The following is a 16,418-nucleotide window of genomic DNA, read 5'->3' as shown; positions in this document are numbered from 1 at the left end:
TATAATGGGACATTAACTGATTTTTTTCTAATATGAAATAAATCTGAATTATCACAGCAATGTATAACTAGGACATGAGGATTAGGTACATAGTCAGCCTTAGCTGTAAAGGACAAAGAGCCGGTTAGTCTCATGTGGTGCCACTGATGACAAATAGCGTTATGGCACAAAACAGCCATTTATCAAATGAATGAAATATTGTTTCAATAACAGAATACAGGATCCTATTTGGAAAAGCAATTGAAAATTGAATCTTTATGGCTATTGGCTGCCAAATATCCACAGTGCAAGGGGGAGGGAATCTGGATTTTAATTAGCAATATAGTGGCACTTTAACGGAGATTGCTACTAATGTGGAAACAGGAAATCAAAGCAACATTAGTCCTGAAGTTCCTGGGGCCAGGAAGGGTAGTTTGGTGGCAGACTGCCAGCGGTGAGATGGAAGCCTGGCAGAGTTGGGCTCTGCCCTTTTTCAACCTCGTCATAAATCTTGAGGGGCAGATCCATAATATGATCCTCAAAATTGGGCTTGGCTATTACAGTGGAATGCAAATGAGGAAAATACAACGGCTGGGTTTCAGAAATGTAATTGATCACAGAGCTCAGGTGAGCACCCATGGCAGAAATGAGCGTCTGCCAAGTTATTTAAAACAGCCTGACGCCAGGATTTTGATGGGGTCAGGGTCGCCATTTGTGGGTGGCTGCCCTCCCAGATCTGTGGCCCCTAAAGCCTCCCCAAGAATTTCGGAGCCAATGGCCCGGATTTGGCAATCAGTGGTGAACAAATGGTGCCAGTTATTCATTACACTTACACTTGCCCACACAGACTTCCTGCGGGGTTTTACACTGTAATTTGCTGTAATTAGAGAACCGCTTCAGTGCAGCGCCCTCTATAGGGGATTTGGGATCTGTGTGAAAGGTCAAGCAACTGTGTATCTCTTAAACCAATCAGATTGAGGAGTCCTTGCTGAGCAGCGCAGAGTCTGAACCAGGAAGTGCAAGTTAGAATATTGAATTCAATGCCAAATCATATAGAGAAAGTGAAACAAAGAGAGTAAAGGAAAGATAGGATTAAAAGAAATAAATGAGAGAGAAAAAGTTTTTTTTCGGTTATTTTGATTTAAAAAACATTTTAAATCTCTATAAATAATTAAAATCTGAAGAAATTTCTCCTCATCGCAGTCCTTAATAGTCAACCCCTTATTCTGAGACTGTGACCCCTAGCCAGAAGAAATATCCTCCCAGCATCTACTCGATGTCAAACCCTTTAAAAATTTTTAATGTTTTAATTTTAAGAGTGTTTGCTGACAGGTGATCTTTATATCAGACAATGGAAAGAGGCATTAAAGACAAAACCAAGAACACACAGCAGGTCTTTGTCAGAACTGCTGAAGAGCCCGGATACCCAGAAGGTTAATGTATCTGTTCTCTCCACAGATTCTGCCTGACAGGCTGAGTGCATCCAGCAGTTTCTCCTTTAGTTTCAGATTTCCAACATCCGCAGCATTTTTCCTTTTGTTCAAAGAAATTAAAGACATTACAGAAACCACGAATGTGTGAATAGCCGAGACAGTGAGAGAACCCCAGGAAAGTGCCAAGATGATGGGTCGGATCAAACCTGAGGGAGAAGCAGGCCAAATAGTGTAACCATTGTGTCTGATGTGTTTAAAATGTATAACCTGACCGTAACTTAGTTGCATTTACCATTTATCAAGCTGAAGATCTATAGTGGAGCAAGTCCAGCTAGGTTTAGACTTTAACGCTGAATGTACAAAATCATTCCCATTCACTGACGTTGAACACCGCGATGCAGATTAAATCCCTCTTGAAGTTTAATTTATTTTGTATTGTAGTTTTGAGACTTGGCTATTTAAAGTCGATGGCTGATTCTGTGTGTGTGTTATGCAAGCATTTCATTTTATTTTCTGCACTGAATGAGTCAATCACCAGCTAGTCTGGTTTTTGCTGCTTGCATTATTGTGAACATCCAGAGTTGCATGGATTCCACAGGAGCAATTGTGCTGTCATCTCCAAGAAAGGGAGTGTAAAGGCAGAAGGCTGAGGTTTTAATTGGTGTCAATAATAAATAGTTCAAAGGGTGTGCTTTAGGCAGGCCTGCTCTGCAGGTTGAGTGAAGTTTGCCTCCTTGGATGTATGAACTGTCAACATGAGTATTCAGAGTGACTATTTATAATCGGTTTAAAAGCATTGATTGCAAAGTCAATTAAATACATGGAGATATGTTTACTCAGAAGGCTGGTTTTACATTACAACCAACATAAAGCAGTTTCACTTTCCATTGATGTTAAGTAGTTGTAGTGCAAGTCTCAATTTTGGAGCAAAGCAGAGTGAGACTCTCAGGAAGAGGGGATGTCAGTCCACTTCACTCCAGGGCCCGCTCAGGTCCTGGCTCCAGATTTCACGATAAAAATTTGTTGGTCCCTACTTTTGAGCCTCATTGCTATAAACTGGGCGATCTGCCAGTGTCTGTCGCATCTCCACAGGCTGCTCGCCCAACGTATATCGGGACGCTTGCCTTGATGGCTTTGTTGCACCCATTTTATACCAGTCCACAACGGGGTCTAATCTCTACCTCGTACACGACAACTTCTCAGCATCGGTGCAGAGTGAAAGTGCTTTATAACCAACACCACTGTTCTGGTGGAAGTGCAGCCAATGAGTAGCATACATCAAAATAAGTCACCCTTTTTAAAACCAGAACGAATGATTGTCAATCTGATGAAAGGTGTTTGGCAGGTTGGGTGCTATCTACTTTAGGTCAGCATTTGTTGGAAATTAGATTACAGCCAACAGATTTCACATACAATGCGTTTGTCCAGCTCATTAAATCCTGGGGACATTCATTGAAAGATCCTACATGATCTTCCACCATTTGTACAAGTTTTTAGAAAAAAGTTTTATAAAACCCAACACAACTGCACAAGAAAAGGGAATATTCCATGAGAGAAAATTAAGTTAACAGAAAAGATTTGGATCGTTAAATATGTAGATAGTCCATTTTCAATTTCTATTCCAGATATGATCCTGCCTTCTATTATTTTATACATTTAAAAAAAGAAAAAGACTGGATTTATATAGCGCCTTTCACGACCACCAGATGTCTCAAAACGCTTTACAGCCAATTAAGTACTTTTGTAATCACTGTTGTAATGTAGGTAAATACATGATTATTGAGAAACCTGGGACTTAATGGTGCTTGTTTTTAATTTAGTATATGCCGTACGTTAAACGTTATGCACTATATTTTGCTTAACCTGCCCTTCAACATCCTTTAGTTTTGTTTCCAAGGTCACTTTAGCTCGCCGTTGCTCTTTGCTGAGGCTCACAATCCCTTCGTAGATTGTGATCAGGTCGGCGGACAGTCTGGCAATGCTGGCATCACACCTATTGGAGGAATCACAAGACAGCCCGCATCATCTGTTAGACATTTAAAACCAGTATCTGCAGGGAAATGGCTAAGACACTGTCGGGATAATTTTCCAAGTCTGGGATGGTGGCAGGAGAGAGCCTCGCCCGTCTCCCAGTGCTCCTGTGATTTCCCACAACATGCTGGGCAGCAGGCGCAAGTCCTTGCTCCCAGCGCGAACTCGGGAAATTTAACCTTGGGTCAAGCACGTGTACTTTAACCGCGGAGACCTGGCCAGACAGGCAGGATGAAAGTTTCAGGCTTATAGTAAGTCGAACAAGTTTGAACGCGGCCAATACAGTTCCCAGTCAACAACAAAAAACCACAACATAAATGAGTCTCTAATCATTACTGTCACAATTATTTAATTCTGATACAATGAAATAATAAATCCAACCACGTGTTGTTAGTATATTTTATACTTCAATCTTTCCAAAGTAGATTAAGTCAGTAATTAAAAATGATATCTTGGTAAAATAATAGCATACTAGGGTTGGTGCTCCATTGTGGTAAGGTGTGTTTATGACTAGCTTCTTATAATTTTTTTTTTAGGTTGAGAAACTTTTTTTTTAGCCCATATGGACTCAGCAGAGGGCAAGAAAGTCTGACAAAATCTTTTTCAAATAGGTTTCAAGCAAAATTGAGATTTTCGCCTTCTTTCTTTTATTGGTATGTTCTTCTGACTGGTCATTCAGGATTGGTTGTTTTCACAAGTCCTTAGTAGTTTCTCACTGGTAGTTTTCTAGCCACTGTCCTCGTTTGTGATTTGTACGTTCCCCATCTGCCAACAGACAGTGAAAAATATTTTTTGATTGGTTCCTGTGGATTTCTTTTCCTTCGGCATGTCCCCCTGCTTCTTCTTTTGCTGTTGTTGTTTGGGAGCGGAGTGACAGGACCAAGTGCTTCGGGTCGTGCGTGCCAAGGCCGGCCTACCCAGGTTGCCTTCTATGTCCTTCTCTTTAATACACACACCGCCGTCTCCAGCCAACAAGCTCCGATTCTACTCTTATATTATGAGTTCCTGATCTCGGCTGCACCAGTAATGGAGTCTCTAAGCTGATGTTTGAGGAGACTCAAAGACCCAAGGAGCATGACCATTCTCCTGCACCTATTAGCAGCATGTGTCACAAGCCAGGGAGCGGGTTACCTGCTTACCCTTTCACTCCCACAGTGACACCGGCTTCGATCAGAGGGTCGGATCAGTCAGGGAGTGGGTCGCTGACTCAGTGCAGCATTAGTGAAGGGACCAGGAGTGGGTTAGCCACCCACCCTCCCAGCTGCAGGGGGCGGGGGGAATGAGAAGGGATTAAAACGTGAGAGAAATACTCAAAACTGCCCTATTGCTCTGTATATTTCGCAGACTCTTGTCTTCAGAATGTTTTGAGATATCAGTTTTCAGCAGTGAAAAGAATGGAGGATTTTTAAACTAGAAATAATTGCCAGTCAAAACGAGTTGAGTTCCCAGCATCAATTATAAATTGTTTGTGATATTTGAAAGAATGTGTTTTTATATAGAGAATGTAAAACGTTACACAATTACACCCATAAAATTCCACTTCACAAAAGAGAGCACCACGAGCCGATTGAGTGCACAGTGCTTGAAGCCGTCAGACGCTGTAAGTGAGGGAACCTGTTATTCGAGTCTTACCTCGCCACCCTGCCCCGAAGGTCCCCAATGCCATTCAGATGACGCATTTCCAGACATTTCACCATAGAATTGGCTCCTTGGCTTGCAATATCTCGTGTCCGAATTTGTTCTTGCAGCACCTAATGTAGATCCAAAATAATTGTTTTGTTCCGGTTATGACGAAGAATAAGAGTCTACAAATTAATGTACATATGGGTATATCCGAAGAAATACTGCCTCACACATGTATGTTTTGTGAATTTCAAAGTTGTCCAGATTCTTAAATGTCAGTTTGATTCGGTGGGTAGCGCTTTCACCTCTGAGTCAGAAAGTTGTGGGTTCAAACCCAACTCCAGGACTTAAGAAAATGGGATTAGGCTGGATAGCCTCTTGTTGGCTGGCACGGACACGATGGGCTGAAATGGCCTCCTTCCGTGATGTAAACTTCTATGATTCTAAGAACATAATTTAGATAATCTCCTGCCCAGTTTAGTGTAGCATTGTGAGATTTCTGCATTGTTGGAGGTGCTGCCTTTCAGATAAGATGCTAAACTAAAGCCTCATTTGCCAGCTCAGGTGAAGGTGAAAGGTTCTAACATTGGTCTTCAGTGCTGGCGCAAAATGGGCGATAGCAAGTCGCTATCCCGTTTTACACCATGTCCAATTTTCAATCGAAAAGTAAGTGGGGCGTGGTGTAAAACAGGATTCCGATTCGCTGTCGTCCGTTTCACGTTACCAGCAAAAACAATAGCACCCCCACTTTTGAAGAAGAGAATCAGAGTTCTCCTGGTCAACATTCATCTCGCAACCAACATTACATGAACAGATTTAACTGGTAATTTGCCTTAATGCTTTTCATGGAACCACATCGTGTGCAATTTGCATGTCAGGTCTGCCTACAAAACAGTGATTTCACTTCCAAAGTAATTCACTGGGTGTTAAGCACCTTGGAATGTTCAGGTCACGAAAGGCACTATAGTCACGGAGGTAATAAAAACAGAAAATGCTGGAAATACTCAGCAGGTCAGGCAGCATCTGTGGAGAGAGAAACAGAGTTAACGTTTCAGGTGGATGACCTTTCTCTCTCCACAGCTGCTACCTGATCTGCTGAGTACTTCCAGCATTTTCTGTTTTTATAGAAATCAATGGTCTTTTTAAAAAAAAAAAAAATGTTGAGGGGCCATAGACTGGGTTTCTTACTTGCGAACTGACCATAATGGACCAGAAGTAGAGGGATGGAGATCGAGAGCGCAAATCTCTACCTATAATGCACATCGTGTACCTTTCTGATCTAGCAGCTCTCATTGAAAGCATGCAGCAGCTTTATTTTAATATCACAATGGACTGGTGAATGACATCACATGGGAGCTTAAATCACTTCGCAGATTGGACTCAGACAATGCACTCAGTATTCAATTTTCCCACATAAGACCAGCGTCCAGTATTGCTAGTTTCTGTACTGGAAGCGATTAAAGGGACACACTGCAGGTAGTTTTAATGTTTTTTTAGCCTGTATTTCAAGTGAATCTGTGGAGGCTTTTTATGGGCGTTGCTTTGGTGCCTCAGTACTTCAGATGTTTTGTGCCAAGCATTTTTGGCAGTGCAATTTTTAATTATTGTATAATATTTTCGACCATGAGGTTCTCTATGGGAATCACTGTTTTTGGAGGAGGACTTTGCACACCCATTACCCTCTGGCCCGCCAATCTCTGACAGGCAAGGGATCTTCATATGAAAGGATCTGTGTCAAGGCTGGCACAGGTTGTCACCCTGGGTAACGTGATCACAAGCTCGATATACAACCCCACACAAATAACACTTCTCTTTGATGCCTGTCATCCTCCTACAATATCTGCCTCCTGGTTTGTCAACCGGTTTAAAGTCTTGTTTGATGTGGAGTCATCCTGTCTCAGCTCGTATATGGAGAGTCAATCGTCCAGTAATCCATCTTGTACTGTCACACCACAGAAGTGTCCAATTCACCGACTAACGCTCGACACAATAGTCACCAGATGATTCGATGCTGAGGAAGGACGTTCTTGCTATTGAGGGAGTGCAGCCAAGGTTCACCAGACTGATTCCCAGGATGGCAGGAATGACATATGAGGAGAGACTGGATCGACTAGGCTTATACTCATTGGAATTTAGAAGAATGAGAGGGGATCTCATAGAAACATATAAAATTCTGACAGGATTGGACAGGTTAGATGCAGGAAGAATGTTCCCGATGTTGGGGAAGTCCAGAACCAGGGGTCACAGTCTAAGGATAAGGGGTAAGCCATTTAGGATCGAGATGAGGAGAAACTTCTTCACCCAGAGAGTGGTGAACCTGTGGAATTCTCTACCACAGAAAGTTATTGAGTCCAGTTCCTTGGATATATTCAAAAGGGTGTTGGATGTGGCCCTTATAGCTAAAGGGATCAAGGGGTATGGAGAGAAAGCAGGGAAGGGGTACAGAGGGAATGATCAGCCATGATCATATTGAATGGTGGTGCAGGCTCAAAGGGCCGAAGCTGTTTCTGCCTCCACGTTAATTGTGGCAGCCATTGCATTTTGCCTTTCTTTTGCTTTTCGAAAGGTTTAAAATCACCATTTTGAATATTTACTGACTTTTTAAAGGCTAACAACATTTTTTTGCCTGTATGCTACCACCTACCTTTAACTGGTTACATCTCTTTAAGTACCCTGGTCAGCAGTACTTTAAGAGCGTGTGATTTCCCCAGGCTCCACTGACGAGCTCCAAACGGCAGACCCAATATGGGCTGAGACCTTGCTCTAACTGTCCGGATGAGGCTGTCCCACAAGTTATGGCAGGGTCAACCCTCCCCTGCTCAGGTGGGCACCAAGCTCACCACCCCCGACTTCTCTTTGCTCCACGTATCCATCACAAAATCTATAAATGTGCGAGTTCTTTTCTTACCGAATCTAACTCAATCTATCGATTCTAATGCTTTTCCGACTTTATAATTCGTTTTAGAGTTTGGTGATGGTAAGGACTAGTGTAGGACTAAACCACATAGAGAAGAAGCTGCCAAGTTTAATTCCAGAATATGCCGAAGTAGCTGGAGCAGTAACTGGAGTGCTATATTTAGCCTCAAACGTCTAGGTTAGGGAGGGGAAAAATTCAGCAATGGTTGCTGTTCCTGAACGTTATCCAGTGGCCGTTGTTAGAAAGTTAGTTTGTGTGGTGTATGAAATGAAACGACCACACAATTTTCTATGTTTCTATGTTTCTATGTAAGGCTAAGATTCGCCAGGGCGACAGTGATAAGAGTTATGTCACATGCTAGAATTTGACCTCGAGCCAAACTCCACCACAATCATAGCACTGACAGTGGCTGCCTAATTCTTTAAAGCAAGGGCTATCAATCTTCTCACAGGATCATGCAGGTAAATGCTTGTTTCTCAAGCAGCAGTCACGATACCTTTATTGCAGAGCAACCCACCACGACCCTATTATCTGCCCCACAACGAAATCTGCAAGTATGGCTCCTTGGAGACGGCATCGTCCCTTTCAGCTCTGGCTCTCATGGTTACCGACAGCTGCTGAGCGCAAGTACAGTGATGGTCATTCAGCCTACCCAAGTCATTATAAAACGTGCCATAGGCATGGTAAAGCAAAGCTTCAGTTCTCTAGACAGAACACGGGGCATCCTACAATACAGCCCAGCCAAAGTGTGCAGGATCATCATAATCTGCTGCATACCCCACAACTTCACCATCCAATGAGGCACAACTATGGACTTCCCGGAAATGGCAGACACCAATCTGCAGCAAAGAGAGGACCAAGATGAGCAGGTTACAAGCCTTGATGTTGCTGCTGAAGAGGGCATAGCGATAAAATCAACAGGTGACACTACCCACCATGATGCCATCCACCATGTCCGTAGGTCTGCCACACCTACCTGGCAACAACCACGGGGAAACTAGCTGCACAGCCTCGGAGTCAATAGGGAGTCGTCATTAGCAGAGCTGTGCCTCTTGCTGCACGAATAACTGCAGCCAACCTGCACCAGCACTACGAGTCGCAGTCAAGGTCACCAGAATCCGCAACTCCCCTTCCTCCATCTCCTCTCCGGCAGGCTGTGCTGCACTCTTCCAGGAACGAAGGCCGCAGAGGGTAAACAGGGCAGTCCTCCCTGCAGCAGCGCCTCTACTTCACCAGCCATCACACAGGGCTACAAATGCTGTGCCGCTGCATTGCTTGTCCACAAGCTGTTTCCTGCCTCCACGTTAATTGTGGCAGCCATTGCATTTTGCCTTTCTTTTGCTTTTCGAAAGGTTTAAAATCACCATTTTGAATATTTACTGACTTTTTAAAGGCTAACAACATTTTTTTGCCTGTATGCTACCACCTATCTTTAACTGGTTACATCTCTTTAAGTACCCTGGTCAGCAGTACTTTAAGAGCGTGTGATTTCCCCAGGCTCCACTGACGAGCTCCAAACGGCAGACCCAATATGGGCTGGGACCTTGCTCTAACTGTCCGGATGAGGCTGTCCCACAAGTTATGGCAGGGTCAACCCTCCCCTGCTCAGGTGGGCACCAAGCTCACCACCCCCGACTTCCCTTTGGTCCACGTATCCATCACAAAATCTATAAATGTGTGAGTTCTTTTCTTACCGAATCTAACTCAATCTATCGATTCTAATGCTTTTCCGACTTTATAATTCGTTTTAGAGTTTGGTGATGGTAAGGACTAGTGTAAGGACTAAACCACATAGAGAAAAAGCTGCCAAGTTTAATTCCCAGAATATGCCGAAGTAGCTAGAGCAGTAACTGGAGTGCTATATTTGGCCTCAAAGGTCTAGGTTAGGGAGGGAAAAATTCAGCAATGGTTGCTGTTCCTGAATGTTATCCAGTGGCCATTGTTAGAAAGTTAGTTTGTGTGGTGTATGAAATGATACAATGAACTCCGTACTGTGAGCCAGTGACTAGGTGTAACCTGATCAGTCTTTAATGACTTCCAGAAGTGAAGATACAAAGGTGAAGTTCAGGTTATAAACCGGGCCCAGCACGAGTGTACCCATGACCCTAGGACCTCTGGCGGCATTGTCCCCTGGTGGTGGGCAGACCTTATGTACATACTTTACAGTTTGGATGTCATTTGAGGACAGTATCAGGCTCAGCTGAGATGCCCAACATCCACAAAGTTTGTACACGTTGTTATAAACTGGAGATTGGCTCCAGTGAATGAAGTACATATACAAGGAGGAGATGATGTGATTATAGGAGAGGAATCACCTTTGTGAGGTTATAGTGTAAAAGGGTGTTGCATCTCCCACGTTTGCACAGAAGGGTACCGTGGGAAGAGAAGCCATTGTTGGGTGACCGAAGAGTAGATCAGGGTGTCACGGAGGGAATGGTCCCTTCGGAATGCTGAAAGGGGAGGGGAAGATGTGTTTGATGGTGGCGTTGTGCTGGAGGTAGCGGAAATCACGTTGAATGTGGAAGCTGTTGGGGTTGAAGGAGAGGACAAAGAGGACTCGGTTGTGGTTCTGGGAGGGAGGGGAACGGGTGAGGATATAAATACGGAAAATAGGACAGACACAGTTGGAGGGGAACCCCGATTGAGGAAAAAGGAAGACATATCGGAAGCACTGGTGTGGAAGGTGGCATCATCAGAACAGAAGCGACGGAGATGGAGAAACTGGGAGAATGGAGTCCTTACAGGAAGCAGGGTTAGAGAATGTGTAAACAAGGTAGCTGTGAGAGCCGGTGGGTTTATAGTAGATATTGGTTGACAGCATTTCCCCAGAAATGGAGTTAGAGAAGTCAAGGAAGGGAAGGGAAGAGTCAGAGTTGGACTACGTGAAGGTGAGGGAGGGGTAGAAATTGGAAGGAAAGTTTCTCCAAACTGTTGCCAGAGATTGCCTCAGTTGTTTCCTTCGCAGATGTCCTGCTGTGACACATCACTTTTCAGATCCAGCTTGCCAGACTGATGTCATATGCTGATGCAGCTTTGGACTGTGGACTTTCAGAACTGTAATACTGTTCCCACTCAATGCACCTGCCACTATAACACTTACTAGTGAGAGTTCTGCTTTCATTCTTCACGTATGCACTGGATCTTAGCCAAGGTCTCTCAACAACATGCTCATTGTACTAAAGCACAGAGTTACAGTTCTTTTTCTGTGTCAACACGAAAAATGGGAATTTATCTATAATTCTCAAAAGGAAATGAATTTCTCAAGTTAAACCTGTGATTCATAATCTTTTCTCCATTCAAATATTTTTAAAAGATCAGAATAATCCTGGTAAAATTTAGCTTCAAGCCCCTCCTACAATTATTATCATTTTTTTAGTGATTGGAATGGAAACCATTAGATGACAATGTTCTGCTTTTGTTCCCAGACTAATTTGAAAATGCTACTGGAATTGGTTAAGCCAATAGTTTCAATATTACTTAAGTGGAGTAAGCACAAAATTAGCGGCAAGCATGACTTCAGAAGCAATAGTTTGTAATTTAATATAACAACCAATAAACGCCCAAACACTTATCAGTTCCTGAAATATGGACGAGCGCGTCAGTCATTTTAACAGTAAGGTACCTTACTGACCAGGCCAACATCCTCAGCATCGAAGCACTGACCACATTTGACCAGCTCCATTGGGCAGACCACATTGTCCGCATGCCCGACACAAGACTCCCAATGAAGGTGCTCTACTCGGAACTCCTACGCAGCGGGCGAGCCCTGGATGGGCAGAGGAAACGTTTTAAGGACACCTTCAAGGACATCCTTGATAAAGTGCAGCATCCCCACCGACATCTGGGAGTCCCTGGCCAAAGACCGCCCTAAGTGGAGGAAGAGCATCCGGGTGGGCGCTGAGTACCTCGAGTCTGGTCGACGAGAGCATGCAGAAACCAAGCGCAGGCAGCGGAAGGACCGTGTGGCAAACCAGACTCCCCACCCACCCTTTCCTCCAATGACTGTCTGTCCCATCTGTGACGGAGACTGGAATTCCCGTATTGGACTGTTCAGTCACCTAAGAACTCACTTTTAGAGTGGAAGCAAGTCTTCCTCGATTTCAAGGGACTGCTTATGATGATGATAAGTGAATAAATGGTGTCATTTCCTGAATATCACAAACCAAGATGATACTGTCAGGTGATCCATTTGGTCCCGACTTGGATTACTCAAGAGTCCCTTAGTGGCTCATACACTAGAACACCATTGGATCACGGGTTGGCTATGGGTTCATCATACACTGCCCCACCCACCCCCGCTCTTGGCCTGAGCTCTGTACCGTTGTGGTAAGGTGCGGTATGGAGGCCAGGTGCTTCTGACCATAGGGTCAGGCAAAATCTATGGGCGAAGTCATCCAGGCAATGGCTATAAATTGCCACTGCTATAGGTTTGGCCTCTATCAGAGTACTGTGTGACACAAGAGACGACAAAGGCAGTGAGAGAAAAAAAATAACAAAGCACAGTAAATGTTACACTTGTAGCAATAAGTTATGAGCCTAATTAATCTGTACTTGCTCATAATTTCTTTGTGTACCAATACCTTAAGCAATTTTTAATTCATTCTTGGGATGTGGGCATCAATGGCAAGGCTGGCATTCATTGCCCGTCTCTCGTTGCCCCTGGCCTTCTGTCTTTGTTGCAGTTTGATACAACTGAGTGGCTTGCTAGGCCACTTCGGGCAGCAGTTAAGAGTCAACCACATTGGCGAGTCACATGTTGGCCAGACTTAAAGGACATTAGTGAACGAGTTGGGTTTTTATGACAATCCGATAGTTTCATGCTCACTTTTACGGATACCAGCTTTTTAAAAATTTAAATTTTTTTTAAAAACTGAATTTAAATTCTCAAACAATCACAATGGGATTTGAATTGACCGTCTCTGGATCATTAGTCCAGGCCTCTGGACAGAACCACTATTCTACCATACGCGCTCACTTTTCAACTTTGCACATCAGATGTCTGAAAGCAGTGTTCAGTTCAATCTGTGAATGATGGTGGCTGGTCATATGCATCAGAGAACTGCATGCATTTCCTTGGACGTTACCAGAAGCTGAATCGGACCAACCATATCAACACGGTAGCTACATGCACAGGGCAGAGGATGTGTACGCTGCGATGAGTAGCTCACCTCTTGAACCCTGAAATCCTCTCCACTATCTAAAAGGTTCAAAGTCAGAAGTGTGATGAAATATTTACCGCTTACCTGAATGCGTTCAGTCGCAACAACGTTCAAGAAGCTTAACGTCATCCAGGACAGAACAGTTCACGTGATCGGTGGCCCTGAAGTCAACATCCACTCTCTCAACCACCGGCACTCTGTGACTGCAGTAAGTACAATCTACAGCATGCACTGAAGCAACACACCAAGGTTACTTTGACAGCACCTCTATCCTCGGTGACCTCCACCATCAAGAAGAACAAGAGCAGCAATGTCACCTCCAAGTTCCCCTCCAAGTCACACACCATCCTGACTTGGACCTTTATCACCATTCCTTCATCACTGTTGGGTCAATATTGTGGAATTCACTACCCAACACCATCACCACGGGGAATGTAGTGGCTCAAGGAGAAGGCACACCATCTTCCAGAGTACAAATTTAATAAAAAAACGCAAGGGATATATTTTATACACATAACTTGCCCTGGAGTATGTTCATTTAAAAGACTGAAGAGGTTTGTTCCTGAATTCATTCAATTCTTTTTTAATATCATTGTGGCATTTGTTACACAAGGAAGCAATTTAACTTTGTCAGAATTGCATTTTTGCTGATAAATGATTGACAACGAGTTTCTTTTGCAATATAATGGAGACCTTTGATCACAGGAGGCTGCTGCAGTGATGTAAGGAGAGAAACCCAGGACCAAAATAAAGTGGAAAAGAAAGAAGGAAATCTAAACTGGGAGAGAGGAAGTGACAAATAAAAAACTGTAAAAATATTATAGCACAGAGGAGAAAGGATTAAACTCCAGTTTCACCACTATTTCATATGCTTTTGTGAGGTTAATTGCAGGGTGATTTGCACGAGGCTGCCTATCTGATTACCTATAGCTAGTGGAGTCACTTTTTAATATTAAATCATGACATTAAACAGATTCTATTATAACATGAACCTAGGAGATAATATAAGAATCCAAACCGGTTTGCTCTCTGCTAATTAAAGGATATCAAACTGCATGTCTATAAACCAACTGCAGTTTACATTTTCTCAGCTTCTAACATCTGGTATCATTTAATCTGTCATTCTATCTTTATGGATTTTACAAAATCAATTAAATGGAACGAAGCTGAATACGATACTATGGCTAACAAGATGTAGAATTTGTATGAAGAAATAACCAATTAGTACAAAAGTTGAATTGCAAATATTAACTAATCTAAGCTGAAGAAGAATTAGTACGCACCAGATTCCCTACTAAAGTGTGGAAGCTTTCAGTTCATTGCACAGCTACGTTTATACAAGACTGAGGCCCTATGTTTATTTGACAAGGTTGCCAGCAACATCAAGAATGCTGTCCTAAGCTGGAAAGTAATGCAAGTGACGGGCATCAGAACTCAATGCAGACCAAGACTGAAAGCTGTGGCTTGCCTGGTCTGTACAGCTCAGTACAGGGTACCACCCTGGGCAATGTATTTGCTGAGTGAGCCATCAGGGGTAGCCGATGCTGCCAACATTTGAAATGGTTTATATTTGAACCTGTAGTAACATAGGTTAAATCTTACCTCTATGTCCTTGTTTAATTGTTTCACAATGACGGTGATATATTTTATATGTTCCTCCAAGAGTTCCCGAGCATCATACTCTCCTTCACCTCTGCTTTTTAGTGTCCGTGAATTTGAATCAACGTCATCCTTGATATACCAGGTCTGCTCCATGGTTTTCTCAGGATGGATGATATGATCTTCTAATTGGCCCACCCACCTAGTGGGTATAATAGGAAGATCTGGTGGTCTTTGAGTTCATCAGAAACAGGAATGAAAATAAAATATTATTAGCAGAGAAAAACGTGAATCTGAACAAGTGTGGCCAATGTAGTAACAGTCTGGAATGTGCCTGGACACCTTATTATGTAATTGGTATTTGCATTAGTTGAGATTTTTCTATGGAATTAATATCGGAGTCGTGAGCTCATTGTGAATGTGCTATAACTTCAGAAGAAATATGAATGAAAGCAGACGTAACAACTTAATATATTTTCTTCTTTCAAATTATAATGAACTTCATTTATACTTCATATTGGCCTTTATTGCAAAGGGGATGGAATATAAATGCAGGGAAGTCTTGCTACAGCTATACAAGATTTTGGTGAAGCCACACCTAGAAAACTGCATGCAGTTTTGGTTTCCATATTTACAAAAGGATATACTTACTTTGGAGGCTGTTCATAGAAGGTTCACTCGGTTGATTCCAGAGATGAGGGGTTGACTTATGAGGAAAGGTTGAGTAGGTTGGGCCTCTACTCACTGGAATTCAGAAGAATGAGAGGTGATCTTATCGAAACGTATAAGATTATGAGGGGGCTTGACAAGGTGGATGCAGAGAGGATGTTTCCACTGAAGAGGGAGACTAGAACTAGAGGGCATGGTCTTAGAATAAGGGGCTGCCCATTTAAAACAGAGATGAGGAGAAATTTCTTCTCAGAGGGTTGTATATCTGTGGAATTCACTGCCTCAAAGAGCTGTGGAAGCTGGGACATTGAATACATTTAAGACAGAAATAGACAGTTTTTTAAATGATAAGGGGATAGAGGGTTATGGGGAGCGGGCGGGGAAGTGAAGCTGAGTCTATGATCAGATCAGCCATGATCTTACTGAATGGCGAAGCAGGCTCGAGGGGCCGTATGGCCTACTCCTGCTCCTATTTCCTATGTTCTTATAAATCCCTGTCAGAAACACAGAAACATAGAAAATAGGTGCAGGAGTAGGCCATTCGGTCCTTCATGCCTGCACCGCCATTCAATATGATCATGGATGATCATGCACATCAGTACCCCATTCCTGCTTTCTCACCATACCCCTTGATCCCTTTAGCCGTAAGGGCCACATCTAACTCCCTTTTGAATATATCTAACAAACTGTCCTCAAAGACTTTCTGTGGTAGAGAATTCCACAGGTTCACAATTCTTTGAGTGAAGAAGTTTCTCCTCATCTCGGTCCTAAATGGCTTACCCCTTATCCTTAGACTGTAACCCCTGGTTCTGGACTTCCCCAACATTGGGAACATTCTTCCTGCATCTAACCTGTCCAATCCCATCAGAATTTTATATGTTTCTATGAGATCCCCTCTCATTCTTCTAAATTCCAGTGAATATAAGCCGAGTCGATCCAGTCTTTCTTCATATGTCAGTCCTGCCATCCCGGGAATCAGTTTGGTGAACCTTCGCTGCACTTAATAGC

At 43.2% G+C, this 16,418-nt stretch overlaps 1 protein-coding gene across 1 annotated transcript in view; it reads right to left on the bottom strand.

The window, feature by feature from the left end:
• LOC139228121 (protein FAM81A-like) overlaps positions 1-16,418 on the bottom strand; it is a 47,401-nt gene that overhangs the window by 11,905 nt on the left and 19,078 nt on the right. Inside the window, exons 3-5 of the mRNA XM_070859310.1 lie at positions 14,745-14,973; positions 5,076-5,194; positions 3,276-3,405 (exon numbers count right to left, since the gene is read on the bottom strand). Of these exons, the coding sequence (XP_070715411.1) occupies positions 3,276-3,405; positions 5,076-5,194; positions 14,745-14,973 (478 nt within the window). The remainder of the gene's footprint in view (positions 1-3,275; positions 3,406-5,075; positions 5,195-14,744; positions 14,974-16,418) is intronic.

Source organism: Pristiophorus japonicus, chromosome 17, assembly GCF_044704955.1.
Source record: "Pristiophorus japonicus isolate sPriJap1 chromosome 17, sPriJap1.hap1, whole genome shotgun sequence".
Classification (NCBI taxonomy): Eukaryota; Metazoa; Chordata; class Chondrichthyes; family Pristiophoridae; genus Pristiophorus; species Pristiophorus japonicus.
Note: the sequence above shows the minus strand (reverse complement) of the source record. Positions and strands in the feature narration are given on the sequence as shown.